General features: G+C 51.9%; 2 protein-coding genes across 6 annotated transcripts; one reads left to right on the top strand and one right to left on the bottom strand.

Moving 5' to 3' along the window:
• On the top strand, positions 1-11,210 carry BAG6 (BCL2-associated athanogene 6). Of its 4 annotated transcripts, none has more exons than XM_006875600.1 (25): positions 1-300; positions 945-1,065; positions 2,390-2,507; positions 2,630-2,829; positions 3,065-3,118; positions 3,281-3,355; positions 4,090-4,325; positions 4,836-4,965; positions 5,387-5,584; positions 5,780-6,032; positions 6,334-6,411; positions 6,747-6,859; positions 6,962-7,049; positions 7,244-7,527; positions 7,920-8,211; positions 8,349-8,518; positions 8,701-8,754; positions 8,883-8,985; positions 9,079-9,203; positions 9,373-9,519; positions 9,614-9,673; positions 9,780-9,923; positions 10,008-10,115; positions 10,620-10,766; positions 11,025-11,210. In XM_006875600.1, exons 2-25 carry the CDS (start codon positions 958-960, stop codon positions 11,118-11,120), a joined length of 3,381 nt encoding a protein of 1,126 aa, XP_006875662.1. In that variant the 5' UTR covers positions 1-300; positions 945-957; the 3' UTR covers positions 11,121-11,210. The 4 variants fall into 4 exon arrangements, with proteins under 4 accessions (XP_006875662.1, XP_006875661.1, XP_006875664.1 ...); XM_006875599.1 differs by having other exon boundaries at positions 1-277; XM_006875602.1 differs by lacking the exon at positions 10,620-10,766 and having other exon boundaries at positions 1-277.
• Positions 11,211-12,140: 930 nt separating this feature from the next.
• PRRC2A (proline-rich coiled-coil 2A) lies at positions 12,141-27,422 on the bottom strand. Of its 2 annotated transcripts, none has more exons than XM_006875604.1 (31): positions 27,238-27,422; positions 25,079-25,253; positions 24,395-24,572; positions 23,951-24,050; positions 23,787-23,859; positions 23,486-23,629; positions 23,162-23,313; positions 22,887-22,966; positions 22,614-22,756; positions 22,183-22,273; positions 21,871-22,087; positions 21,048-21,516; positions 20,424-20,614; positions 19,989-20,286; positions 19,477-19,690; positions 17,415-19,265; positions 16,783-17,054; positions 16,487-16,617; positions 16,175-16,304; positions 15,989-16,074; positions 15,547-15,780; positions 15,278-15,418; positions 15,085-15,156; positions 14,812-14,979; positions 14,511-14,593; positions 14,154-14,364; positions 13,960-14,058; positions 13,598-13,810; positions 12,790-12,887; positions 12,570-12,660; positions 12,141-12,456 (listed from the first exon to the last, which is right to left on the bottom strand). In XM_006875604.1, the coding sequence occupies exons 2-31, from the start codon at positions 25,188-25,190 to the stop codon at positions 12,316-12,318; spliced, it is 6,483 nt and encodes a 2,160-aa protein (XP_006875666.1). In that variant the 5' UTR covers positions 25,191-25,253; positions 27,238-27,422; the 3' UTR covers positions 12,141-12,315. The 2 variants fall into 2 exon arrangements, with proteins under 2 accessions (XP_006875666.1, XP_006875667.1); XM_006875605.1 differs by having other exon boundaries at positions 25,079-25,290.
• Positions 27,423-27,454: the final 32 nt, after the last annotated feature.

Consider the following 27,454-nt stretch of genomic DNA (forward strand, 5'->3'; position numbering starts at 1 on the left):
GGGGAGGGGCTTTAGGTTGTACGCATGCGTAGTGCAAGCCACGCAGGCGCAGTACGGTTCCCCCGGGCGACGGCGGTGGCGGCTCTTCGGGGTGATCGGCTCCCTCCATCTAGGCCGGCCCCGGCCCGTATCGCCCCCAGGGTTCGCTCCGTTGGGGGCTGCGGACTTTTTCGTCGTGCCCCACAAAAGGAAAGCTTGGGAACCTGGGGGGAGCCGGAAGTACCGCCTTACGATCCCCAAGAACGATCGGGGAAACGGAAGTGGCCGTCGGTGGCAGGTTGGAGGAGACCGGAAGTGACGGTACCGTAGGGAAGTCAGGGGTGGAGCCGCGGATTAGTGTGTATATGTGTGTGTGTGTATTTGTGTGGATGCGTGTATGTGGAAGCGCGCGCACGCGTGCGTGTTTAGCTGCGTGTTGATTGCGCCGCTCTGCTGGATCATCGAAGGAAAGCGGAAGAAGGGGGCAATCAGCTAGCCGGTCCCGCCCCCGGTGAGTGGCTACCGTCTGTCGTGACTTAGGCGGGTTCGATGGGCGTGGCGCGCGTGCGCGAAGCCACTTTCTCCGCAGTGTCTGGCGCGACCCCCGTTCGCTGTGTCCCAGGGTTTGCGGACTCCTGGGGCCCTTGCCCTATCGCGACCGGTGTTGACACCGGTCTCGTGCTTTCTTTCCTGCTTCTTAATCCGATCGGCCGCCTATTATTGTGATTGGCATCGTGGAGCCCCTCCCATCTCTCGTTCTCCAGCTCCCTATGCCGTCGATTCCCTGCCCTTTGTGTTTCTTTATCTCTGCCCCGGAATCAGAAGGGGGATGGGGGCGGGTGTGAGTGCTTGTGCCTGTGTGGGAGAAACTTTTTAGATACTGAGACGGGGATTCAGGCTGGGGAGGCTTCCGGGCATATGAAATCTGCTCCTGGCGACAGCGAACCTCCCTCATTCTTCCCCAGAGAGCTGTCTGCCATGGAACCCAATGATAGTACCGGTACCACTATGGAGGAGCCTGACAGCCTGGAGGTGCTGGTGAAGACCCTGGACTCTCAGACTCGGACCTTTATTGTGGGGGCCCAGGTGAGACGCCACTATTTTTGGAAGTTACAGATTAGTTTTGTATTCCATAGGCTCTTAGTTTGAGGGAAGAGCCTGATTTTCTGGTTCTTCTAATTTTCTGTCATTGATTTGCTTGTTCAGGCTTTATAAAGATCATTTTTGGTGTTTCTTCTTGAGAAGATGGTTTCTGATGAGTAGGGCAGATTTTCTGCTTTTTTCTATCTCTCTAGAACTCATTGTAGAGGGGACTAACTGAGCAAGGAGCAATCTGTTTCCTACCATTGTAGGAAAATGACATATAGCTCCTGCCTTTGGGTAGGGATACAGAACACACAGACCCCAAACACAAAATGTCTTAAAAGATTAAAAATTGCTAGTTCTGTACCATGTTTTTAAGGGTAGATCTCACGCAGGAAGTAGAGCCCAAATAGACTACTGAGTGGAATTACTAATGTGGCATCATTTTAATTTCTGAGTTTAATATAGATATGTAGTGAGCTTTTCTCCGGTGGTACTTGTAGACAAAATTGTGAGCAAGTTGGTTCATGGGTTTTAAAGCATGGTGCTACATGTATTAAAGAAAACCGCTGTAGGCTTTTGTGTATGTAATTCAATTCCTGGTGGATGTGAATCCTTTGGTATTTCCTAAGTGTCAGATGTTTAGTTACGAAAAATGTTTTCTGTTTTGTACTCTTTTCTTGGTTGGATCTTCCCTCAACCAGATTTCTCACCTGTCTTCCTTGTCATTTTTCTTAATTTTGAGATTACAAGGTTGTCTATGGTAAATAAATTCCTGGTATCATTTCATGTTTGGGAGGGTTTTTTCCTCTAGTATTATGTTCCCTTGACACACATTTACATACCGATTCTCCCAGGAGCCAAGCATAGAAGAGAAAGGAATAGTTGGTTTTTTTGATTTTCAGCTATGTAATTATTTTCTAGTGCATAGGTGGTTTCAGTGGTAGAATTCTCGCCTGTCATGCAGGAGGTCCAGGTTGGATTCAATTCCTGGTTTATTCCGACCACTGTTGCCTCTTGAACTCCTGGTGTGGCGCTGTAGGATAACCACTTGACTGCTAAACATGAGGTTGGCAGTTCAAACTCAGCTACTCCACAGAAACCCTATACAGGAATGAACTATACGGGGCACTTAACAGCAACAGTTCTCTTCTGGGCCTAAAATCTGAGTTTTCCTAAATCTATTGTTTGTATTTTTATAGGTGTTTTTTCAAAGATTTGCATGATCACTATCTCATAGTTGAGTAGTGATTTTATGATCATTTTTATCCCTCATCCCATGTATCATTTGTCACTCTTTTTTCTCCTTCCTCCATTTTTCCTTCAGATGAATGTAAAGGAGTTTAAGGAGCACATTGCTGCCTCTGTCAGCATCCCCTCTGAGAAACAAAGACTCATCTACCAGGGGCGTGTTCTGCAGGATGATAAGAAGCTCCAGGAATACAGTAAGGGGGTGGGGGTAGCAGTTCAGAGGCTGTTGTGCAGAGGGATGAGCTGATGATGAGGGATGGGTTTACCAGCTCATACAATGTTTTGGTATGTGTCTTTTTTTTTTTACCTCCTGCAGATGTTGGAGGAAAGGTTATCCATCTGGTGGAACGTGCTCCTCCTCAGACTCAGCTCCCTTCTTCTGGGACGTCTTCTGGGACAGGATCTCCCTCATCTACCCATGGTGGGGGACCCCCACCTGGTACTCGGGGTCCTGGGGCCTCTGTTCATGACCGGAATGCCAACAGCTATGTCATGGTTGGAACCTTCAATCTTCCTGTAAGCTTGTGTTCCACGTAGGAGGGTTTTTGTGGGTAAGGGTAGCTTTGGTTGTGGTAGCAGGGATCTCGTAAGACAGGTGTCTTAGTCTGTAGATTGGGTTTGGAGGACTCTCTGGTCGCTATTGGCCTCAGTCTGTGAGGGGGCAATGGGTAGGGCCCCAGAGAATTAATTGGAAATGTGGGGGCCTTAGTATTTGGCTTCTCCCAGAGCAACTTCCCTTACCCTTTCCCAGAGTGACGGCTCTGCTGTGGATGTTCACATCAACATGGAACAGGCCCCAATTCAGGTATCATGGGGCCTGGGAGGGTCAGGGAAGGGGATCTGGGAGAACGAGGCCTTGAGGTGGGATGAAACTTGGCTGGGGAAATGACTGGGCCCTGGGTTAGTAAGCGGTGGCGCTCATGGCTACATCTCAAGCCTGTCCTGATCACCCCTCTTCTTACCACAGAGTGAGCCCCGGGTCCGTCTCGTGATGGCTCAGCATATGATCAGGGATATACAGACCTTACTGTCCCGGATGGAGGTAAGTGGATAGCATTGGCTAGGATCTGTTTTTCTCTGTACTCCTTTCTTTCAGCCTGGATGTGGGGGCATGGCTAGCTATGTTTATAGGATTCTGCTTTCCTAATCTGGTCTTTGTCCACAGTCTTCATTTTTATAGCAGGAAAAGTATCTTTGTGAAACCATTTAGTCCCTGCCAAACCAAGGTTCTTGTGCCTACTGTCTGGGAAGTTTGTTTCAGACTTTTCAGATAGTTCTTAAGGCATTTTTCCTTTTCCATTAAAAAAGGATTCCACCCTTAAAATTTTTTTAATTGTATTTAAACATTGGGACATCCTAAACTTCATTAGTTCTTATTTAATTACAACTTGTTGCCTTTTTCTCTCTCTTATTTTGTGGAGATGAAATCAGTTACTACTTTTTTAGTAATGTCTTTGCAGTTATTACAGATACTTATATTACCCTTGCAGTCCTGGTGTGCTGTGGGTTAATGCGCCGAACTGCAAAGTCGGCAGTTCATGCTCACCAGCTACTCCTCAGAAACCCTAGACAGGGTCACTATGGGTCAGAACTGACTTGATGGCACTTAACAACAACAACAACAAACACTTCTTTTATCAGTAGCTGAGGAGTCAAAAGATGTAGACACAAAGTCCTGCCTTCAAGCAGCCCGTTAGAGCATGTTCGCCAGTCAGTTTCTTTGGATCTGAGGAATGCTTTGCTTTGGTCTCATCCCGACTCTTTTCCCACTTTCAGTGTCGAGGGGGGCCCCAAGCCCAGCACAGTCAGCCGCCCCCACAGATGCCAGCTGCTGCCACGGAGCCAGTAGCCTTGAACTCTCAGTCATCAGAACCCACTGAAAGTGCAGCCCTTCCTCGGGAGCCTATGGAGGCAGAAGAAATAGAGGAGCATGCCCCAGCTCAGAGTCCAGAACTCACTCCTGGTCCAGCCCCTGCAGGACCAACACCTGCTGCAGAGCCAAATGCACCCAAGTGAGAAACAAGAGGGCACCCAGAGTGCAGTGGGAGAAGGGGCCCTAAATGAAGTATAGGCTCTAGGGAAGGGTTTTCTGGAGGATTTACCTGTGGTCAGCTGTGAGAGCTAGGGAGGGCTCTGGGTGTAGGTGAATTGGATAGGATTGGCAGCTGAGCAGAGATGCTGCTCTCCTGGGGGCAAGGGAATCCTAATGCTGCCACCTAAACCTGGTCTAGTCTCCCCCCCCCGCACACAGTTCACATGGATGTCATCTCTGCTAATCAGAATTAGTCTCTTACTCTTGTAGGTATAGGAGGAGTGCGCAGTGGGAAAAGTGGCATAGTTCCTTTACCTCTCCCCATCTTCACATATGTGGGATTAGAGGGTGAAGCCCAGAAACTCTTATTAATCCAGGAAGGGGTTGGTTGAGAGGCCAAGGAGAGACAGGGCAGATGTGGTCCCTGTAGACAGTGAGGCTGGGAGCCCAAGGAAAGCCTTGGCTCACTGCATTTTGGGATTGCCTCCAGCCATCCTTCTCCTGCGGAGTACGTCGAGGTGCTTCAGGAACTGCAGCGGCTGGAGAGCCGCCTCCAACCCTTCCTGCAGCGCTATTACGAGGTTCTGGGTGCTGCTGCTACCACGGACTATAATAACAATGTGAGTCCACCGAAGTCTTCACCCCTGAACCTCCCTGAACAGAACTGGCTGGGATGCAGAAAACACCCATATCCACATCCCTCTGACCCCCAAAGTCATCATCTGGTTGTCCTATAGATATGTAAGTCAGTCGTTTCTTTCCCTTACAAGGAAGGCGATCCTTGTACTCATACCCCCAAGTAAATTAGGGAGTTGAAGTAAGGGGTATTAGTGAGTGTCAGCTTTCTAATTTTCTTTAGGGTTTAATAGGAAACTCTATGCATATAAAACATAACTTACTTTCAAAGAGTAGGTCTCAGCAGACGTTCTCAAACATATAACAGAAGGACTAGAGGCATGGCCTCACCAGAAGACACTGCCCTTTTTTGGGTGAGGTGAGTGCCTGCCTGACATGACTGTCTCTGTGTTGGGCACTGTACAGCATGAGGGCCGTGAGGAGGACCAGCGCTTGATCAACCTGGTAGGGGAGAGCCTGCGGCTGCTGGGCAACACCTTTGTGGCATTGTCTGACCTGCGCTGCAACCTGGCCTGTGCACCCCCACGACATCTGCACGTGGTCCGGCCCATGTCCCACTACACCACCCCCATGGTGCTGCAGCAGGCGGCCATTCCCATCCAGGTAGGTGGGGAGCATGGCTGCAGAGGCAGGGAAGGGTAGTTGCTAGGGTGACCCAGGGAGCTTTTAGGTTTGAAGGATGTGAAAACTGGAGGAAACTTAGGAACCAGTGAGAAAGCTTGGGGAACTATTCAAAGGTGTATCATGAGGTCTTCTAAGTCAGGTTTGTAAGTTTTTCTCACTTTCTGTCTCTTCCAGATCAATGTGGGGACCACTGTGACCATGACAGGAAATGGAACTCGGCCCCCCACAACTGCCAATGCGGAGGTGCCCCCCCCTGGTCCTGGGCAGGCCTCGTCGCTTACTCCCTCTTCTACCACTGTCGAGTCCTCAACTGAGGGGGCACCCCCCCCGGGGCCAGCTCCCCCGCCAGCCGCCAGCCACCCGAGGGTCATCCGCATTTCCCACCAGAGCGTGGAACCCGTGGTCATGATGCACATGAACATTCAGGGTGAGTTGGATCTGGATGGGAAGAATCACAAGAGGGTGGGTGAAGCTGGTGCTGTGAGGTGAGACTGAGCTGACTGGATTGGGGAGGGACAGAGATCTGGTGGTAGCCTAGGCACCACAGCATGTGTTTGTATGCGTAGGTAGAGGGACAGGGGAGACCTGCCTTTTCCTTGGAGATGTGTTTGCTTGATGAGAGGGAGAGGGAAAGGTAGGCTTTCTTGTCAGGGAGTGGGACTTGGAGGATGAGTGATCTCAGAAGGATTCCTAGCTCGTCTCAAGCTTCTCTCCGTCTCCTTGTCCAGATTCTGGCACACAGCCTGGTGGAGTTCCGAGTGCTCCCACTGGCCCTCTAGGACCCCCTGGTCATGGACAAACTCTTGGTAAGAGGGCATCAGAGCAGGCTGAGCTCTGGCTAGAGAAGGGGCAGGGCCAAGTGGGTGGTTGAAGGGGGTCCAGGTTCAAGGCTACATCAGACCCGCCCCTCAGGCTCCACCCTCATCCAGCTGCCCTCCCTGCCCCCTGAGTTCATGCACGCCGTCGCCCACCAGATCACTCATCAGGCCATGGTGGCAGCTGTTGCCTCCGCGGCCACAGGTAATGACCTGAGGGGGAGGCTGGGGAGGTGGGGTCTGGTCCAAGGTGGTGGGGGCTGCTGGCTGGCGGGCAAGGGCCCGGCTCTCAGCCCTCTTTGGTCTCTCCCTTTTGTCATCCATAGGACAGCAGGTGCCAGGCTTTCCATCGGCTCCTACCCGGGTGGTGATTGCCCGGCCCACGCCTCCGCAGGCTCGCCCTTCCCATCCTGGGGGACCCCCGGTATCTGGGGCTCTGGTGAGTAGCTGGGTGAGAGTTTCAGTGAGGAAGAGTCTGGGAGAGAATCCTATGTAGTGGATAGCAAGAGCATGACTAAATGTTTGCCTCCTCTCTTCCCAGCAGGGCACTGGGTTGGGCACCAATGCTTCTTTGGCCCAGATGGTGAGCGGCCTTGTGGGTCAGCTTCTTATGCAGCCTGTCCTTGTGGGTGAGTCTCATTCTTCTCCACCTCAAACTTAGGCAGTTTCCACGCCATTGAAGTTTTGACACTTCTTCTCTCACTTGCTCACCGGTACTCTTAGGTTCTGTCTGTATTTTCCCTTTCCTGTTGGAAAGACCATAGTAAGACTTGCTGTAGTGTTGTTTCTTCAGATTTCAGTTTTCTCCCATTGGTCCCTACAGCTCAAGGGACTCCAGGAATGGCTCCACCTCCAGCCCCTGCCACTGCTTCAGCCAGTGCTGGCACCACCAACACAGCGACCACCGCTGGTCCTGCTCCTGGGGGGCCTGCCCAGCCTCCTCCCCCTCAGCCTTCCACGGCCGATCTTCAGATCTCTCAGCTTCTGGGGAACCTCCTGGGCCCAGGAGGACCAGGGGCTGGAGGGCCTGGTATGGCTTCCCCCACCATCACCGTGGCCATGCCTGGTGTCCCTGCCTTCCTCCAGGGCATGACTGATTTCTTGCAGGTGAGTATACCCATATTAACTTACTTACCTCACCTTCTCTCTCCTCAGTCCAATCAGGCTGAAATACCTTGTTACTGTTATTAATCTACTGTACTACAGCCCCCTGGCGGCGTTCCAGAGTGGGATGCAACCCTGGGAATCCATTGACTGAGTCCTCAATTTAAAGATGAGGAAGTGAGATTTAGAGAACCGTGATTAGTGTCCCTGCTTTGTGATCTAACCTTCAGAAGGGAGAATTGTTCAGCCTAATCCTCCCATTGGACCCTGTTCAAAGACCAAATAACTCCCACCTTCCCAGACACCTGTTGGTGTATACCCTCCTGATGCCATTTTGTGTCCTTGTCCCCATTCTCACCTCATCTTCTGTTCTTTATTGTTTCTCTGTTTGCCAGGCAACACAGACGGCCCCTCCACCCCCTCCACCCCCCCCACCGCCACCCCCTGTCCCTGATCAGCAGGCCACACCCCCTCCAGGGTCCCCTTCTGGAGGTGCAGGGAGTCCTGGAGGCCTGGGTCCTGAGAGTCTGCCACCGGAGTTTTTTACCTCGGTGGTGCAGGGTGTGCTGAGCTCCCTGCTGGGCTCCTTGGGAGCTCGGGCCGGCAGCAGTGAGAGTATCGCTGCCTTCATACAACGCCTCAGTGGATCCAGCAACATCTTTGAACCTGGGGCTGATGGGGCCCTCGGTGAGCAAAAAGGGCATGCCTTGGTCTTCTTCAGGAAGGGGCAACCAGAAGACTAGCTGGCCTTTGCCTAAGGGGTGTTCCCAAGGTGGGCAGGTCAGGTGATAAAGACTGTTTCTGACTTTTGCCCCTTCCCCCAGGATTCTTTGGGGCTTTGCTCTCTCTCTTGTGCCAGAACTTCTCCATGGTGGATGTGGTAATGCTTCTCCACGGGCATTTCCAACCATTGCAGCGGCTCCAACCCCAGCTGCGATCCTTCTTCCACCAGCACTATCTGGGCGGCCAGGAACCCACACCTGGTAACATCCGGGTAAATGAAGACCCCAGGCCCCAGAGCCCTTTTTCTTCCTTAATCTTGACTCTGATCATCTCTTGTCAGCTAAAGCTGTGACTCCCCCGCTCCCATTCTCCCACCTAAACCATGGGGGTGACAGCAGGGAAGTGTCTTGAAGACTGGTGCTTGGGACTAAACTTATGTTGTTCCCCTGATAGACGGCAACCCACACATTGATCACTGGGCTAGAAGAATACGTGCGGGAGAGTTTTGTGAGTAGTTCGTTCCCCTTCTACTTAATCTTGTGATCTTCCCAGGGTAGCTGGTTTATCTTGCTCCCTCCTCAACTCGTCATTTCTCAGTGGTCCTGATTTTAGGATCTGTGTGTCTTGTCTGTCAGTCTTTGGTACAGGTTCAGCCAGGTGTGGATATCATCCGGACAAACCTAGAATTTCTTCAAGAACAGTTCAATAGCATTGCTGCCCATGTACTGCACTGCACAGGTCAGGGATGCTGGGCCCAGGTGTGTGCAGAGTGTTGGAGGGATAGGACTTCCAGGGGCCAGCATTCATTTCCTCTGTTGGTTTTGTCCACAGACAGTGGATTTGGAGCCCGGTTGCTGGAATTGTGTAATCAGGGCCTGTTTGAATGCCTGGCCCTGAACCTGCACTGTTTGGGGGGACAGCAGATGGAGCTTGCTGCTGTTATTAATGGCCGAATCGTAAGCATCACCCAGCCCTGCTTCCCAGTCTTCTGTGTCTCCATGTTTCTATTCAGTGTCCTGTAGTTGTCATGTTTCTTCTCTAAAGTGTCACCTTGTACCCTGGATGTAGCTTTCAGAGGCTGGTTGGGGTTTTGTTTATGGGGCTGGCCTGTGTGCTTTCCCTCAGCGCCGCATGTCTCGTGGTGTGAATCCGTCCTTGGTGAGCTGGTTGACCACTATGATGGGACTTCGGCTTCAAGTGGTACTAGAGCACATGCCTGTAGGCCCCGACGCCATCCTCAGATACATTCGAAGGGTTGATGACCCCCCACAGGTAAGAGCCCTAAGGCATAATGGGTTCTAGAGACTTGAGGGAACTAGAGAGATCTGAGAAGGCCTTTTGTATTGGTTTCTGTTTAATTCCACAGGCACTTCCTGAGGAGCCCATGGAAGTTCAGGGAGCAGAGAGAACAACTCCTGAGCCCCAGGTACCAGGGAAAGGTTGTATGGATAATGGGGAGGGCTAGGAGAGGATAGAGGATAAGTGGAGGCCGAGAATGCTGAAGCTTAGATTTCCTGCTTTCTGACTTCCAGCGGGAGAATGCTTCTCCAGCCCCAGGAACAACAGCTGAAGAGGCCATGTCCCGAGGTCCACCCCCTGCTCCTGAAGGGGGCTCCCGAGATGAGCAGGATGGCGCATCAGCTGAAACAGAACCTTGGGCAGCGGCAGTTCCTCCAGTAAGTGTCAAGAGGTGACCTGGTGGACTAAGGCAGCTGAGAGTTGTAGGAATCACTACTTTCTCCACTTATTTTCCTCCCCAGGAATGGGTTCCTATAATCCAGCAGGACATTCAGAGCCAACGGAAGGTGAAACCGCAGCCCCCCCTGAGTGATGCCTACCTCAGCGGTATGCCTGCCAAGAGACGCAAGGTTGGTTTGCCTTTTCCCTTAGGATTCCTCTTTATCCAGAATTTCCCGTCATGCCTGGATTTAACTTAAAACTGGTCAGAGCTGGAAGGAATGCTTTCTCATTCCGTTCCCTCTCATTGATGAGGACACCATGGGACTCATAATTGTTTCTGGTTCTTCTGTAACCACACAGGACTTTACCTGAGTTTGTTTCTAATAGTCCTTAGTCCCTCAGCTTCCTAATCAACAGGTGACTGGCCCATTTTCCTTAAGGAAGGGTTCTCATGTGGTGGATTAGCAAGCCTTGAATCCTGGATGGCTTGGCCCATCCTGTCCCTCTTTATTTTGAAAAGCAAGTTTAGCACATTTTGGCTAGAGCCAAAAAGAATTAGGAAGGCATTACACTGTTGTCACTCCCACCTGTGGATTACTTCCCTTTGATTGACTCATGGAAAGGGTGAGCTGGGTGGTGGCATTGGATCTGACGTTGATCCTCTTTTCCCTCCCCAACCTCCTGTCCCCCAGACGATGCAGGGTGAGGGCCCCCAGCTGCTTCTCTCAGAGGCCGTGAGCCGGGCAGCTAAGGCAGCCGGAGCTCGGCCCCTGACGAGCCCCGAGAGCCTGAGCCGGGACCTGGAGGCACCAGAGGTTCAGGAGAGCTACAGGCAGCAGGTGCCCCCATCTTGAAGCAGAATAGGGATGGTCTAGTGGGAGGGGTTGGGCTAGGGTCCCTTCTCCCCATTCCTTTAGATCAACTGGTTCGTCTGGGGGTACCACTTCTTTTTCCTAGTGGTATTGGGAAGGCCTATTGGGCTTTTGACAGCCTGTGGCTGGTGGGGAAGTGTTAGCTCCTGAGGGATGGCCTTGTGTACTTGCTGGGATCAGAGTCTCAGCCAGTGCTCCTCCAACTTGTGTGCTCTCTTTCTCTAGCTCCGGTCCGATATACAAAAGCGACTGCAGGAAGACCCCAACTACAGCCCCCAGCGTTTCCCCAATGCCCATCGGGCCTTTGCCGACGACCCCTAACTCTTTGCTCTGTGGCCCTGCCTTACCAGGGGACCGTTTTTCCCTTTTCCTTCACAGTATTTAAGAAATAAAGGTCGGATTTTCCTGGCTTTTTGGCCTCGTGTTTTCATTAGTTGGAGCCCCTTAGTCTTATATGAAACTTGAATATACTCCCTAGGAACAGCATATTGGGCATGCAAGGTCAGCAGTTTTATGTCTCTGTGGGAAAAAGATGAGGCTTTCTGTTCCCTTAAATTTAGTCTCAGAAATGCTATGCAAGGTTGCTGAGTCAGAACCAACTTAAAGCACATTAAGAGAAACTTTGTCTTAAAGAGCCCTGGTGGTTCTGTGGATTAGGCATTGGGCACCTAACTGCGTGCAATCAGCAGTTCAAACCTACTTAATCACTTTGGGGGAGAGATGAGGCCTTCCACTCCTGTAAAATTTAGTCTCAGAAATGGTATAGGGTTAGTCAGCATCTACTCTAGCAGTAGGCTCATTCAAGTTTCAATAGCTGGACATATTTTCAAGAAGCTTTTAGTGCAAAATCTTTGCTACTGACTGGTCTATATCCACTTCATGGAGGTCCACAGATCATGTGCTTGGATGGTGAGGCAACAGCCACTCTAAAAAAAGGCTCCTTAGCACTCAAAGCTTGTCACTGGGAACTACAAGGGTATGTATATGCAAATTCTTGCTAATTCTGGACCTATAATTTTGCAGGGGACATTTAGGAGAACTAAGGATGTCACTCACAACCATGGACTGAGGGGCAAGTAGAGTTCCCTCCACCTTCTTGGTATTCCAGCTGGCAAGGTCCTGGTCATTTGAGTGAAGCCCTATAGGAGGCACCCAGAAAAGCCCTGCTACACTGGGTTTCGGGTGCTTGCAGACGAAGCAGAGCTGTCTGGGTTTCCCAACCCATGAAACGTTAAAACAATAGTTGACATTTTAAGGTAGTTTGTTACAATGTAACTGGAATCAAAATAATTCATAACAATGCAAACCCATCCCCCAAATCATTTTGAAAAAAACTTTTTTAATCCTTTTATTATTATTTTTTAACAAACGGCCCCAGGGATAGGGGGTCAGGGGAAGGGGGAGGAGGGGAAGCAAGGCTCCAGCCCCACAACCCCTCCCCACCCACCCCTTTCCCCCTTATATATTTATAATCTATATACAAGCCCCAGGGGGGGGGGCAAGGGGAACAACCCCCTCAGCGGGGTGGGGGCAACCCAGGCTCCTTGTCCCCTCGGGATCCAGGTTCCTCTGTTCGTCGAGAGGGCCCTTCTCGAGAAGGTGGCCCTGTCCGCTCCCAAGGCTTCGGCATCCAGCGCAGGGCATCCGGTGGGGAGGCCTGAGTGGAGGCAGGAAATATGGAAGCGTTAAGTCATACTTGGGAGAGTAGTGATGGAAACTCAGGTAAGAATTCTTGGATTTAGGTTTAGGGCTACAGGATTTCAGATTTACCTGCTGGTAGAGGTCAATGCGCTGGGTGCGGAAGACTCCGCTGTAGGTGGAAGGTGGGGCCTTGAGCCGGGAATTGAGGCCAGAGAAGGGCCTAAGGGAGAAAGGACGTTTAAAGCAAGCCTAGGACTTGGCCCCTAGGGCTGAGAAATCCAGAAACTGGTTCCTCCAAGGATACAAAGTCCTTGGGGATGGAATTGGCATCCCCATTCTCATCTCTTACCTTCCAGCTGGGGAAGTACGTGATGACCCAGGTCCCCCCCCAAGGTTGCTGCTTAGTTTTCGATAATCCTGGTACGGCTTTAGTTCCACTGGGTGCAGCTAAAAGAAAAAAATTCTCAACCCATGCCTTCCCTGTTTTTGTTTTAAAATTTTTACTGTGAATTGGGTAAAGGTTTACAGAAAAGACCATCTGTTTTACATTCAATAATTCATGCATTTTGTTTTCATTTCACTCATTACAATCTCTTGTATGTAACATCACTTGTCCCCACTTTCTCCCTGTTTGTTTCCATTCCTCCTTTTTACCTAATGACTCTGAACTTTGTTCTGGGGCAAAGGTTGTTAAGTGCCATCAAGTTGGTTCTGACCCGTAGCAACCCTGTATAGTAGGGTTTCCAAGGAATGGCTGGTGAGCTTGAACCACCGACCTTGCAATTCAAACGTCAAAAAATACTGCCCTTTTAATCTCAAAAGGCTGATTACCTCACCGATCTTTGGCTGAGAGTTCAGGTCCAGACCTGCAGTGTAACTACAGGATAGTCGAGGGTTCCACCAGTCTGTTATCTGATAAATATGATTTTTTTTTTTTTTTTTTTTGTAATGATTTCCAGTTATTCCACATTTTTCTCCCACTCTTGTTATAGGAATTTCTAATGTGACTTGGTTGAAGGTTACAGAGCAAATCAAATTTTCCATCTAGCAATTAACACACACACACTCATGCCTCAATACGTGCATTTCGGAGATACTGAGTCACTATCCCCAACTTAAAACTTTAAGTTAATTCTGCCCCAGTTCCTGTATCTTACCTCTGCTCGCCCCAAGCTTGGGGGGAAGGGCCTGGCAGGTGAAGGCAGCACCCGAGGAGCAGGAGCAGGTGGTGGCCGCACGGTCAGGCTGGGGGGTTGCAAAGCAGGGCCCACAGGTAACAGAGAGAGGGGGGGCGGGGCAGGAGGTGGCGCTGGCGGCAGAGAGCCAAAGTTCACCACAGGCAGCTGTGAGTCCACCATGGGCAGAAGCATCTGTGATGAACAATTGGAGTATGTGTTGGAGATAAGGGAAATGTGTCAGAGAGCCAGGCCACAGAATCAAACCAACAACAAAACAAAAGGAAGAAAGCCAAAACTGGAGGAGAAAATGGCAAGGAAAGGAAGTAGAAAACAAAAGGTACCTGCTGAGCTGGGGCACCTGAAGGGAGAAAGCCATTTTGGCCACCAGGTTGCAAAGGAGTAGAGTAAAAATCCGAGGGGGATGGCAGATCCTGGCGTACCTATTGGGAAATGGAGAAACATTATCAACTCCCCTTAAAAGTATATTTCCTATCCCCTCACTCCCTAACCTTAGCAGTACCTGCTTACTTCTTACCTGAAGCAAGGGTGGGTCAGGCAAAGGGCTGGGACAGAAAGCTGGAGAATAGAGAAAGGAAGGTGGAGGATAGAGAACGCTTCCAGCCGGCAACTTCCCCAGTTCTGTTGCTTGCAGGGCTGAGAAATCCAGAAACTGGCCCTTGAGAGCTACTCCAGAGAGCAGTGCTGAGGGAGGGGCTGGGCCCGGGGGTAGGTAGAGGGGCTGTGACCTGAAAAGGCAAGAGAGGGATACCAGTCAGCTGACAAAAACTCAGGAAGTCAGAGCCATTTCCTCCCTTAGTTGGCACCCTATAATCGACCTTTTCTTCTCTCCCCCCACTTCCTTCTGAGACCCATAGGCATATATACTCCTTACCTGTAGGGGTGCAGTGAGGGTGTTCCAGGGCGGAAGCCCCCATTGTTGGGATGTAACTGAGAATCTATGGATCCCCCAGAGACCTGCAAGAGAACAGGGCTGGAAGAGCTCCAGGTTTTCTGGTCAAGAAATGCTCACCCAGCCTACCCACTTAATTAAAAGAAGGACAAAAATGGGAGAAAAAAACAAAAAACACCCCCCATGTTTTAAAGCTGAATAACTTAAAAGGGTTTAATGATGAATCAGCAGGCAGAAGAGTAATTATTGTTTGAGGGTTCACAGGATGGGGCATGGGGCCTACCTGAGAACCTGGTGGCCCGGGGCTGCCATAGAAGACCTCAGGGTATAGGCGTTGGCCTGAGGAGCTGGGCTCGGGGCCACAGTGTCCAGAGCCCAAATTTTTGGATTGTGGCTCAGCAGAGGCAGAGGCACTAGGGAGCAGCTCCCAATCTCGGGGTATGGGGATGGTCTGGGAAGGAGAAATCTTGTCAAGAGGGCACCAGGACATCCAGATCATTACCAGCAATCTCCAAACATCAAAGGCCTTTCCATCAACCCTTACGCTCCTACTCACTTCAGTGACTGACGCTGTTAGCTCCTTCTCTGCTTTTAAATTGTCTCCTACCACCAGGCACAAGTCCGAGTCCTGGGTCATGAGTAAGAGAGATTGCTCCATGATTCTGACACCTGTCCTGTGTCCAAACCCTCCCCAGGCCTTCCCCTTCTCTACCCAACCCAGGATGCCTACAGATCTAATCCACACAAACCTTGTCACTGGTGCCAAACTGGACTGGGGGGCCAGGTCTATGGGATGACCGGAGGAGACCAGACTCTGGGCCTCGGTCTATACGCTGTGATCGTTCTGTGCCAATGGGGCCAGGGGGCAGAGGCTGCTCCCGAGGCAAATCCTAGGTTGAGGGATACAGAATGTAGAGTCAGGGGAAGCCAAAATTAGGGACCCCCAAAACAGGCAGATAGAAGAGAAAGGTGACAAAGTAGAGGTCAAAGTCAGAGTCCTGGAAATACTTATCTTTACCTTTCTGTCCCCATCATGGGGGGCAGCTGGCCGTCTCCTAGGAGGTTCAGAGGGTTCAGAGCCAGGTGGACCCTCACCAGAAACAGCATTCAGGGGTGAGGGGCCTCCAGGTCGTTTGGGGGGCCCCTCTGCTGCCCCCTTGAGTCCTCCATCGGGGGAACTTCGCTGGCTGCAGGGACCTGATGACACCTGAGAATCCCCACTCAGGTCTACTCCACTGTCAGATTGACTCATCTGAGGAGAGGAGGCAGAGTTAAGTCAGCAGAAAACACCCCATTATACCTGCCCAATCCAAGCTTGCAACAGACATACACAAACTAAAGGAAGGAGGAAACCATGTAAGGTAGCAGACTCAATCCAAACAGGGGGAGAAAATATGGCCGTTGTTCCAATAAATCCCATCTCCAGACAACTAGATACGCCCCTTCCTAGCCTCACTCACTTCAGTGCCAGCCACGTCTTCAAAGGGGCTCAAGGGTTCCATCCAGGGCTCCACGGAGCCAGGCTGGTAACTCTTCCGGTTTGTGGCTAGGGAGGAAAGCACCAAGCAGAAGAGAGGAAGTAAGACACTCCTGAAGCCCATTTCTCACACCAATCCCCTAGTTCTGCTCCACTCAATTTTACTCACCAGAATGTAAACGATTCCATATGTGAGGGGTCAGGGTCTCAGTGCCTGCATCTCTGGTCTCTCCCCGAGGGCCTGGCCCCTCAGATTTAGGGCCCAAGAATCCAGAGTTATGAGAAGATGGCAAGGATTCCTAAAGGTTAAGAAATGACAAAGCCAAGATGTGTATTCGAGAATTAGGGAATGCTGGAAGCCAAGTGTGGGAACAAAAGGAGCACACACATAAGAAACAAGCAGTGACAAGTAATGAGAACACACACACAGGAATGAGTGTAAAGGTAGCCAGGAAAAACCCCCAGGAAGCCCCTCTCTCACCTCCTGTAGCAGCTCTGGTTTCCTGGGAGGCCGTTCACGCCGTTTTTGGGGGAAAGGATTAACCCCAGCAGTGTCCCGGGGAGTCCCGGCCATTCCCCTCACCAATGGCCCTGGCTCCTCGAAGTGGGGGTCTGGGGCAAAGGACAAACTGTCAACTGCCTTGCTCTATTTCTGACCCTGTGTCACACCTTCCCATGGCACAATACAGACATCTAGCAGGAAGAGCTCCCAGGACAGACACCCAATGCTCCCAGCACCTGGCCATAGACTTCCCATCCTTCCCACTTTCAGCTTACCAGTACTAACACCATTGCTGTTGGCCCTTTGGGGGTCATATCTGGTTGGGAGTCGAGGGGAGGGACCCTGAGGGGTTTGGGGAGGCCCAGGTTTGGGCCTTGGGTGCCCTCCAGGTGCAGCTGCACTCCCTTGGCGATTGCTGAGCTGGGCCAGAGCCTGTTGGATGCCAGCAGGGTTGCTGTGGATAACTTGGTCCAGGCGGAAGACAGCAGAACTGCTAGGGGGCGGGGGAGGCAGAGGAAGCCCCGGGGGCCGCTCCTCTGGAGGTCGGCTGCAGAGAACAGAGCACCAGCTCCAATATTCACTACAGTGCTACCCTACGTTTCCACTACAGGCTAAGCTGTCTCATTCTGCTAAAATTAAGTCTTCATCTTCCCTCTCCCTTCCAACCTGTACCATTCTGTTAAAAATTAAGGTTTTAGAACCATTCTCTGAATTTCTACACAATGGAATGTTGTAACAGATGGGTATTCCTCACGATAACAAATGCTTTCCAATTACTTTACCTAGAAATGGGAACCTTAAGTTTCCAATGAGTCCACTTGTCCTTGTACCTCAAGGCCCAGTGCCCAACATTTTTCTCTCCCCAACTTTAAACTCTGGGAATCATCTTTGATCTATCCCTACTCACCTTCGGTTCTTTGGAGAGGGCCAGCTCCTCTTGTCGCGTCCTGGGCCGGTCCTCCCCCCAGGGCCCCCGCCACCTCCACTGCCGCTAGTCTTGCCCCCTGGGCCTGGCCGGCGATTCTGCCGGTCCATGCCAGGTCGCTGACTGGAGAAGCTCCGCTTGCTTAAATCCTTGGCTCTTTGACTCAGGTCTCCACGGGGCATAGTTGAAATGCCTGGTCCAGCTCCGCTTCCACTGCCCCCAGGAGCTCCCACAGCCTTGGGAGTCAGTAGCACTAGCGGAGCCTCCTTGTCCCGACGCTCACTAGCAAAGTCACTGCTCTCTGATGCAGTCTCCCATTCCTCATTAGCTTGGTCTGAGTTTTGGTTCGATAGATCAGGAGACTTGGCAGCTGCCCGGCGAGGTGGTGGGGGCACTGCTGTTGCCAGGGCCTCCTCAGGTCCTGAAGTAGAGGCTGGCAAGGCCAGGGAAGAGGGCTTTCCCTCAGCCCCTCTAGCAGCATTTTCTCGCTCCTGTTTCAGCCTCCGGAAACGAGGTGGTTTGTCCTGCTGCTGTGCTCTACCATGTCGCCTCCTCCGGGGCCGATCGTTGTCTTCCACACTCAAGCCTATGTTGCTGCCTCCACTATTGCCTCCCCGGGCCAAAGGGGACAGAGGCCCTGGGATCAGCTTTTCTTTTAAAGGCTCCTTGTTTGGTTGCAAAGGGCCTACTGGAGGCTTTTTGGGGGTTAGAGACTTTGTGGGAGGGCTCCAGCCTGGGCAAACAGTAGGAGGGGGCCTCCCTCCCCCTCGGCCACGGCGTGATGGTACCCCTCTAGGAGTGAAGACTCTCCCACCCCTGGCAGTGGAGAAACGGGCTGGGGCTGGTGAAAGGGGGGCTCCTGGTGGTTGGGGAGCAAGAGGGGCCTGATTAAGTACCCCCTCCTTGGGTGGGGGGGCCTCCTTGTCTGAGGGAGCCAGGTCACTTTCATGTGTCTCACTGCCTGTTTCTGAGCCCCGCTGCCTGCGCCGCTTGGGGATTTCTTCATATTCTGAACCCTCACTTCGCGTCTCACTGGCAGTACGGCCTCGGGGTGCAGGGGGGTGATTTGGTCCCCCTGTCCCACCTCCCCCCCGACCATCATCTCCTCGAAATTCTCGGTAACTGCGGAACTCCCGGCTTCGGGCCCCCCGCCCTCGTCCCCCATAGGTTCCCCGAAAACCCCTCCCTCGGGCAAAGTACTCGCCCCGGCCCCGACCCCGGCAAGAGGCCGGACCCACCCTTTCATAGGAGTAGTCCCGCCGGAGCCTTGGAGCAGGGGAAAGATTTCCAATGGATGTGGGCTCCTTGGGCCCCCCCACCTTCCCCTTGGTTGTCTTGAGTGGGTCTGGCTTTGGAACTTTGGGGGTTTCATCCCCCTGTTCAAGGGGCTTGGGAGGCAGCTCTTCAACTTTTGTAGGTGGTAAGGGTTTCTTTATAGGCCCGGCTCGGCGAGGAGGGCCCCCTGGCTCCTCAGGTGGGATGCTCCGGCGACTGCTGCCTGGTCGAGGGCCCCACCGGGTCTCTGTGCGGCTCTCTCTGCGTGGTGGCGGAGGGCCTTGGCTGCCTCCTCCAACCCCACGGGAGGGTTTTCGTCCTACTTCTGGCCCTGTCAACTGTGGAGTCTCCTCCTTGGGGGGTTCCTTCTTAGGCGGTGGAGCTTGTATCTTGGTTGCCTCGTCATTGCTTGGGGGCCAGGGGAGCGGCCGGGGCCCTGGAGGAGCTGATTCCTCCAGAGGAAAGCGAGAGATTGCGGGCCCAGGAGCTCCATTCTCAGGGAAGCCTGGGTAGCTGGCCAGATAGGGTGGGGGTGGAGGCCCGGGAGGGGTCTCACTCCTGAAGAGAAAGACATTAAAAAAAAAAAAAAAAAGAGTTACCTCAGCAAGTGGAAACTAGAACTAAGTGGGAGAGAAAATTATTTATTATAACTTAAGACACTTCTTTTTAGTTCACGCTGACCATCTAACCAGTAATGCAAAGTGCCCTTTTCTCCTGGGCACTCCCAGATCCTTTCACTCGGCCCATGCCTACATTTCTCCAGACTTACCTTATACCCTTGTCATCCTCATCTGCAGCCTGGCGAAGGGGAGATGTCAGTGGGCGGGGATCGGTGGTAGGTGTGGTGGCAAAGACGTCTCCTACCCAGGCCAATTTTGGGTCCACTGGTGGGGTACCCCGTTCCCGGAGAAGGGGGGGCACATGACGTTCAAATGGCTCTGAGCTTGAGCCCCCGCTATCTGAGCGCTCCCGGGGAACTAAGCCTTTGAGGGGGGGGGAAAATTTAAAATTATTTTCTTCACAGTCCCTTTTGTGCTCCTATCTAGTTTCTCCATCTCTTGTTTCCAATAAACTTGGGTCTTATGCTGTATGAGAATACAGCAGAATTAAGCATTCAATTTCCTTTAAAAAAATCAGTCTCTCCAAATACACTCTTACCAAAGAATCCCAATCCCTGCTTACTTCCCCTGAAACCCATTGCCCTGTCAAAGAACTATCTTGGTAGGATTAAGAATATGCCCTCTTCACTGGAAGCCACATTTCCCCAGTGATACTCCTTACCAGAGGGATGCACACCAGGAGGGTAGAAGTCCAGAGGGGGTCGGCCCTGGAGGAGCCGAGGGTCCACATAGGGAGGAATCATCATCCAGCGGGGATCAAAATTCATCGGGGGCATGGGTGGAGGCCGGCCTAGAGCACCTGGGTACAGGGCCTTGGGGGGCGGTGGTGGGGCCTGTGGAGCTGGCACGGCCCCTATGGTTACAGGCTGTGGTGGTGATGGGGGCACTGGGGCAGGTGGAGCAGAGCTCTGTTGGTGCTGCTGCCACTGTTGCTGCTGTTGCTGCTTCAGGAGCTGTTCCTGGGAAAGAACAGTAAGCCTGGTTTAAAAGTCAACTGATACAGCTAAGATAAACTGGGACCCAGAGGACACTTAAAGAGCTGAGCAAATGCTGCTGAAGCCAGGGAGAGGAAGCCCTAAGGAAGGAAGGCCCTTACCTGCTGCTGTCGCTGGAAGCGAGGAGGCAATGATTTCTGATATTTGGGGTAGCCCAAACCCTGGCTGAGGGGCTGCCGAGTGGTGCCAACTCCATCACCCTTGGGTTCCAATTTCGGAGTCGGGGGTGTAGCTGGAGGAGGAACCTCTTCTTGTGGTTCAGTACCCTCTTTTGAGGGCAATTGGGATTCCACTGCATTGCAGAAAAGAAAATACTCAAAATGGCCTAGTCCATCAACAGACATTCCATGACTATAGGCATTTCAGCTTTCACCTCCAGTTCCCTCTCTGAAGACTGAGGAACAGTAAAGCCTTGTGCCCAGTTAAGATCCACGAAAACATTTTATGGTCTCTCTCCAGAGCCAAAGGTTGTGGCAATAACTTCCTACGAAGCCACCAATATAACACATACCACTATTTGTACCACTCTAGGAATTTGGAAAGTGGTTTTAGGTCACTACTTATTCTGGAACCCAGGTACTAGAACCTTCTAAGACACGTGACACGTACATGTGGTTTCCAGTCCCAAAAAGAAAAAAACAAAACTACTGTTCTTTAATTTATCCCCCCCCCCCGTAACTTCATTAAAATAACACCTGGTAGCACCCATTCCCACATCACTGTACCTGGGATGCCTTCGAAGCTACCACTGCTGGGACTACTGCTGCTGCCACCACCACTCATGAGGGTGGGAGCTGGAGCCACAGTGCAGGTGGGGGTGGACTGGGCAGGAGCCAGCACTGGCTCTTCAGGTTCTTTCTCTGGTGTTGAGGCTGGTGCTGGTGGAACCGGAGGCGTGGGGGTTTCTTTGGGGACTGCAGGAGGTGGAGCTGGGGTAGGTGAGGCAGCAGGAGGGGCAGCAGGCTCTGCCTTGAGTCGCTTATCAGGTGCCCCAAACTTCTCATCCAGCCGCTTGAGCTTCTCAGCACAAGCTGCCCTGCGCTCTTCCTGCATGCGGCGTTCCTCCTCTTCCCGTCGGCGCCGGGCCCGCTCCACAGCCAGGGAGATCTCAGATGATGACTGCTTCCGTCTCTGCCGCCACGCCTCATCCTCATCTTCGGGTGCAGGGGGCTTGCAGGGAGGGCCCCCACGATCCTGTCAACATACAGACCAGGCAGAGCCTCTAGCTGTCGGTTGCAAGGACTAGGCCCCTGAGTTTGTGGCCTTTCTGAGAATGGTCAAACTCATCACTCACTTATTCCTCCATTTTCAGGTACCCAAACACACAAGCCTCATTCTTCTTCCTCACTATCATCCTAGTTAAGTCTTCCATTTCCCCCAGACTTGCTTAATAACACATCCCAAACCTTTGCAGAGATGGTCTGCTGCCCCTACACTATAGCAGCCCACTTCTAACCCCAGTCCCCCAGCTTACTATTGCTTCAATTACTCAGAAATAACGTTCATTTCCCACAACTGACCCTCTCAACCCTCATTGTAGACACTCACTGGGTAGTCCCCAGGGGGGCCCCAATTCCCGGTGGGGCCCCTGTGAGGTGGGGGTGGGGGAGGCTTTGGGGCAGAAGGCCCTGGCTCTGTCTCTGAAGGCCGAGAGGTTTCTGCCCAGGCCGTCTTGGGAGGGGGCGGTTCGCTGCTGGGGGAGTTGCCCTTTTTGCCATCTGCTTCAGGGGGCCGTTCCTCACCAGCAACTGATTGGGTGTCCTTGCTGTGAGCAGACCAACAGTGGAATTAAAAAGGTGTAGCCCAGCAACTAACAAGAGAAACTGAGCATCCTCCTCTCCCCACATGGTCCTAACTCACTGGCCCTCAACTCCCTCTTCATCCGAGTCGCGCCCATCTTCCTCGTCACTGAACTTCAGCTTTTCAGTGTAGTCGACCTCCTCATGAGCCCCTGAGGGAAAAGGTGAAGAATATTATTAGCTTTTACGGTTGCTCTGAGTCAGTACTGACTCAATGGCACCTAACAACAACAGTCTACTCTCAGATATTCCCTGGGACTCAAGATCTATAGATCTGTAACTATAATGGGATGCAAACCCCTCGCTGAAGTCTAGATCCATGTCTCTTAGCCTTAGCACATCCCATTCCCATTCTCATTCCTCTCAGCACTTTGCGAGGGCTTGGATTTCCTGGAAGTGAACTCACCTGCCTTTCCCCATACCATCCCCCTTTTTTTTTCGCCCACCAGATTCTGCCTTTTAAGATATAAATTCTTAACTTTTAATACTTACCTGCCCAACCATCATCATTTTCCTGGTCCAATTGGTCAAACTCTTTGAGATTATCCTCTTTAAGAATGGAAGGCCGACCAACAGGCTCTACCAGGCGCATTGGTGGCCCTGAGCCCCGGGGGCCTGACACACGGGGAAAACGACTATATACAGAAAGGCAAATGAGAAAGTAAAGATGGCATGTTGTGTACTGCGATATAGCACTGGGTCTCCTGGCTAGAGAAAACCATCTCCTCCCATATCCTCAACCAAACTCAGACCTGGATTACTCACCTGGGCCCATCAGGAGTGGGATATCGGTAAGGTCCCTGGGGTCCATAGGGTGGAGGGAATGGAAGATATGGGGGGTACATCTGCAAAAGAGCCCAAGAGGAGCTTCTCAAGAGAATAGTCAAATAAGTCTTCCAGCTCCCTAAGCCTGAGATCCTTCCCCTCACTCTATGAACCCCACCAGGCTCCCAGTTCCCAATTGTCCCCTCCTCTAGAAACTAAGTCCTGAATTCCAAAATTCTAATGCAATCATGCCAAAACAAGATATCCAAACTCACGAATGGCGGCATCATTCCGCGGTAGGGAGGGAACTGAGGTGGGCCTGAAGGTTGCAACCCACCCCGGGAGTCATGGCCATGATGCAGTTTGGAGTCCGGGCCCTCCAGCTCATCAGGGCCACGCCCACCTCCGTCCCTCCAAGTTGTAGAATCTGTATTTTGGAAATGATAAAAGAGAGACCGATGATTCAGAGGTAGAACTGAAAATTATGAGAAAAGTGACTACACCAGAATTCGGTTTTGAAATAGAATAAGGGACCATAACTTGGCCAAGAGGTAATGGTATAGGCGAGTGAGTTTGAAGCACAAACAGTGGCCACTTACTTTGGGGGCGGAGGCTTGGTCCGGGCCCAGACGACTGTTCGGCAGAGTCCCTTTCCTTGGCAGCCTTGTCCTGGTCTCCAGCCGCCTGCAGGGTCGGAAATTCCTCTCGAGAGAATCGTGACAGTAGGCTTGATGCCCTTCCACCTGTTGGGGTGAGGGTGCAGAACAGGAGAGAGTACTATGTCTACTTAGGAGGCACCACAAACCATTTAGCATCTAGCCTTCAAAACTACCCCCTACACATTCCCCAAGCAGCAAGATTCGTTCTGCAACAAAACTTCCCAAACAGCCCCATACTCACCATCTCCGTGTGCTCCATGGGTGACGCTGGCTTGTGCCCAGGACTTTACCCCGCTTGGAACCGAAGGAGTGTTCTGGGGAAGCAGAGGGATAATGAGTAGTGGTGGAGCTACAAGCTCACCACCCCAGTCCTTATTCAATAATATCCACTTCTCCTCTAAGTACCTCGGGGGTTGCTGGGGGTCGTTTCGGCTGGTTGGAGGCAGGCGTCTGTGAAGCCGGCAGTGGCTGCGATTCCGGCGGCTGAGCGGTTGAGGCATCGGAACTGAGGGGATGGTAGGATGGGAAGGTTATCCAAAGACTCAAGATGTCTCCCCTACTAATAGAGGGTGGGGACTGAAACCAGGCCCATCCGCTTCCACTTATATACCCTAGGACAAAATACTATAACCTTGTCACCCTGCATAGGCTGTCTTCTGTTTCTTCATGCTTTCTCTCCATCTATGACAGAAAGCTAAAGGTACCATTCCTTAATCATGTAACAGAAGACCCAGAATAGGGTGAAAGACCTCTCTGCTTCTTATGCAGCTGGGCTAAGCCAAGCCCCTACTCACCCTGAAGTTCAAAGTTAAGACACTCATCACTTTAGGTATCCCAAGCCCTGTCTACCTCTTGGGGTCGGACTGCTCCTGTTTGCTTGCCCATCCTGTCCCGTCTTTCGGCACTAGTGAGACGTTGGGATCATTGCCTTTGTTCTCGGCTTTCAGGCTTGGAAGGTTGGCTGGGGGTGGCATACGCCGGGCAATTGCAACTTTCCCAAGACTTTGCAGGCCATGGCGAGGGGCAACTGGAGAAAAGGTGGAGGGTGTCAAATGTCTCCCATGGAAAATGTGACAGTCTCCCACCCTATGTCCTGTTTGCACATCTTGAATGTCTTATTACCCACTCATTGCAGACTTCTCTTAGAAGTCATACGTTCCCATGCCATTGACAAATCTCTAAGATGCCTACTGGAAAGGCAGAGACGCATTACATTTAATGTGGGATGGGTGAGCTTGAGCCTGTGAGTAGCAAACTGGCCCGAGACTTCTCCAAGTCCACATTTCTTTGCCTCCAATTCTTACGTGTCCAAGGACAGGGAACCACAGACACGCCTTTGTAGGAGGACAGCTGGAATTCACCCACAGCCCAGCAACCCTCACAGGACCCAAAGTGAAGTTGGGAAGTCTCTAGTACTCCCCTGGTCTTTTAGTATCTCTATTATTACCCTGTTTCCCTTCAAAGAACTGGAAAATATATACCCCATTTATGCTTAAATTCCAGTAATTAGGAGCATCTTTGCAGGGCCCTCACCAGCGGGTTTCTGGATCTCTAAGGACTTGCCCTTATACGTATCAAACAGGTTGAGCGAGGAATACTTCTTTCCATCCTTCCCCTTGGCAGTCGGCCCCGAGCGATCGGACATTGCGCTGGAAGCTCATTGAGTACGTTGGGTCCTGCAGGCACCTCCCCCAAAACGTGCCGGAGCCTGTGAGTCAGACTTCAAGTACTTTAGTCTCTACCCTCTCTTCAGAACCCAACAGAAGCCTAGAAGCTCTCTTTCATCCTTGCTGCTAAGCTAAGTTGGTTCTGACTCACAGCAACCCTGTTATAGGGTTTCTAAGTAACGACTACTGAGTTTGAACCACTGATCTTGTGGTTAGGAGTTCAGTGCTTATCCTACAGCACCACACCAGGGCTCCTTAGTAGCCCTTTGGTGTTTTCTCTCTCTCCTGCTGATTCAAGCCCTCTGATCCTTTTAAGCAACCATGATCTATTCAGCGTCCACATAGTCCAAATGCCATATTCCGTCTTCCTCCCAGATACCTCTTGCCAAGGAAACCCAAATAATAATGTATAATAAAATAGTATAAACACTCTCCCCTTTGTACCAGCCTATGAAGGGGAGCAACAGCTTCATTATTCCCACAAGTAATAATCTCTCGTTCCCTCCACCAAAATCCTATCACATACCTACAAATGGGGGCAAGCAAGTCTAAGTCCATGAGAAAACCAGAAAGAGGCATACAATCCCATCATGCAAAGAATTGAACCTTATATCTATTTATTAGACACCAAACTCCTTAACCATGCCCTAGGGTCCTATGCCCCAGGCTCCAATCCCAGCAGCCTCCAGTCCCATCTGGGGAGGTTTGAAGAAAGGTATGCTGGGAGTTGTAAGCATTTTATAAGCTTGCTCAGCCAAACTGGGGGCTGGTGGCAGATACATTCTTAGGGAACAAGTGGAGGTTTACATACTCCCAGCCACAGAACACCAACTATTTGGAATACCCCATTTCCCCCTAAATTCACCCTCATCCCTGTTTATGGAAAATCTTGTATCCAGATAAAATACTGGCTAGCATGGATTTAATTTACGTAGAATTGAGAAAAGTAGAGCACCCTGTAACCATGGGGCCATAGACAGGGCCAACAGAATCAACATCAATTTCCTTTGAGGAGTCCTTATGCAGCCATTCCGTTCCCTAATACCCCAGCCTCTGTTCCCCAACCAGGCCCTACTTTCCTGCCTCAGTCTGTTCCAGAGTGACCATGCATTAATTTATTGGGGGGAGGGGGGTAGCGGGGGAGGAGGAGGGCAGTGTAAAGAGATGGTAGGTGGTGGGAAGAAAGCAAGGAAATCCAGCAGGAAACAGGGTAAAGGCTAAAAATAAAAAAGCAGAGAACTTATAATAGGATAGAGTTAAAAAGGGATGGTGCTGAAGGAGACCAATCTGTGAAAATAAACATATGAAGGAAATAGGAATAGAAGTAGCGAGGAGTGAAAAAGCCAAGAGAATATGGAAGGTGGGAACTCTATGCAAGCAGGAATGGGAGAGAAAGAATAGAGAGCAGAGTGTAAGGAGGCAGTGTCGAGACTCCGGGAGAAAAGAGGGGCTGGGAGAGAAAGGAGAGTGACAGGGAACATGAAAACCGAGAAAGGAGAGGACGGGAAGTAAGGAATGCAAAAAGCAAAGATGTGGGATAAAAGCAGAGTGGGAGAGACTCGACGCCAAGATTGGTGTCAAGAGACGGGAACAGGAGTGCTGGGGGATAGGAGGGGGTCCAATATGGAGAAAAAGAGGCTTTCGTAGAAAATGACCCGAGGGGCGGCCCACCCCAGGGCGGCGGCGGGTGTGAGTGAGGCCCCCAGAAAGGAGTGCGGGGCCAGGAGCGCACAGGGTGGGAATTACGACCCAAGGCACGAGAATCACCCCATGAAGCAAGGAAGATGAGTGGAAAGGGAAAGGAACAGGATATAGACCCTGAGAGTAGGACTAGGGGTGTAGGACCGGGGTTGGGGGACAACAGAGGGGGAGGGGCGGGCAGGCCCCGGCAGCAGGAGGACAAAATGGCGGCGGCTAATGGCAGCTTCTCCTCCCCCCCCGGCCGTCGCCGCCGCCGCCGCCGCCACAGCCACCACCGCTCCCGCGCCGGAAAAGGGCGTCAGCCCTCGGCTCGCACAGACTCACCTGGCCGGGTGCACGGAGGCCCGGGACCGGTGCCTAGGGGCTCCCCGGTACGGGATGGCGGTGGGGTGGGGGCGGATGGCGGCGGATGGCGCCGGGTTCGGCTCCTCCCGTCTCCCTCGCTCACTCCGCGGCTGCTCTCCGACTAACGGCCCATCCGGGCAACCGCCGCCCCCGGGAGCGCCCCCCCACCTCCCGCCTCCCTCCGCGGCAGAACACG

Source organism: Chrysochloris asiatica, unplaced genomic scaffold, assembly GCF_000296735.1.
Source record: "Chrysochloris asiatica unplaced genomic scaffold, ChrAsi1.0 scaffold00333, whole genome shotgun sequence".
Lineage (NCBI taxonomy): Eukaryota > Metazoa > Chordata > Mammalia > Afrosoricida > Chrysochloridae > Chrysochloris > Chrysochloris asiatica.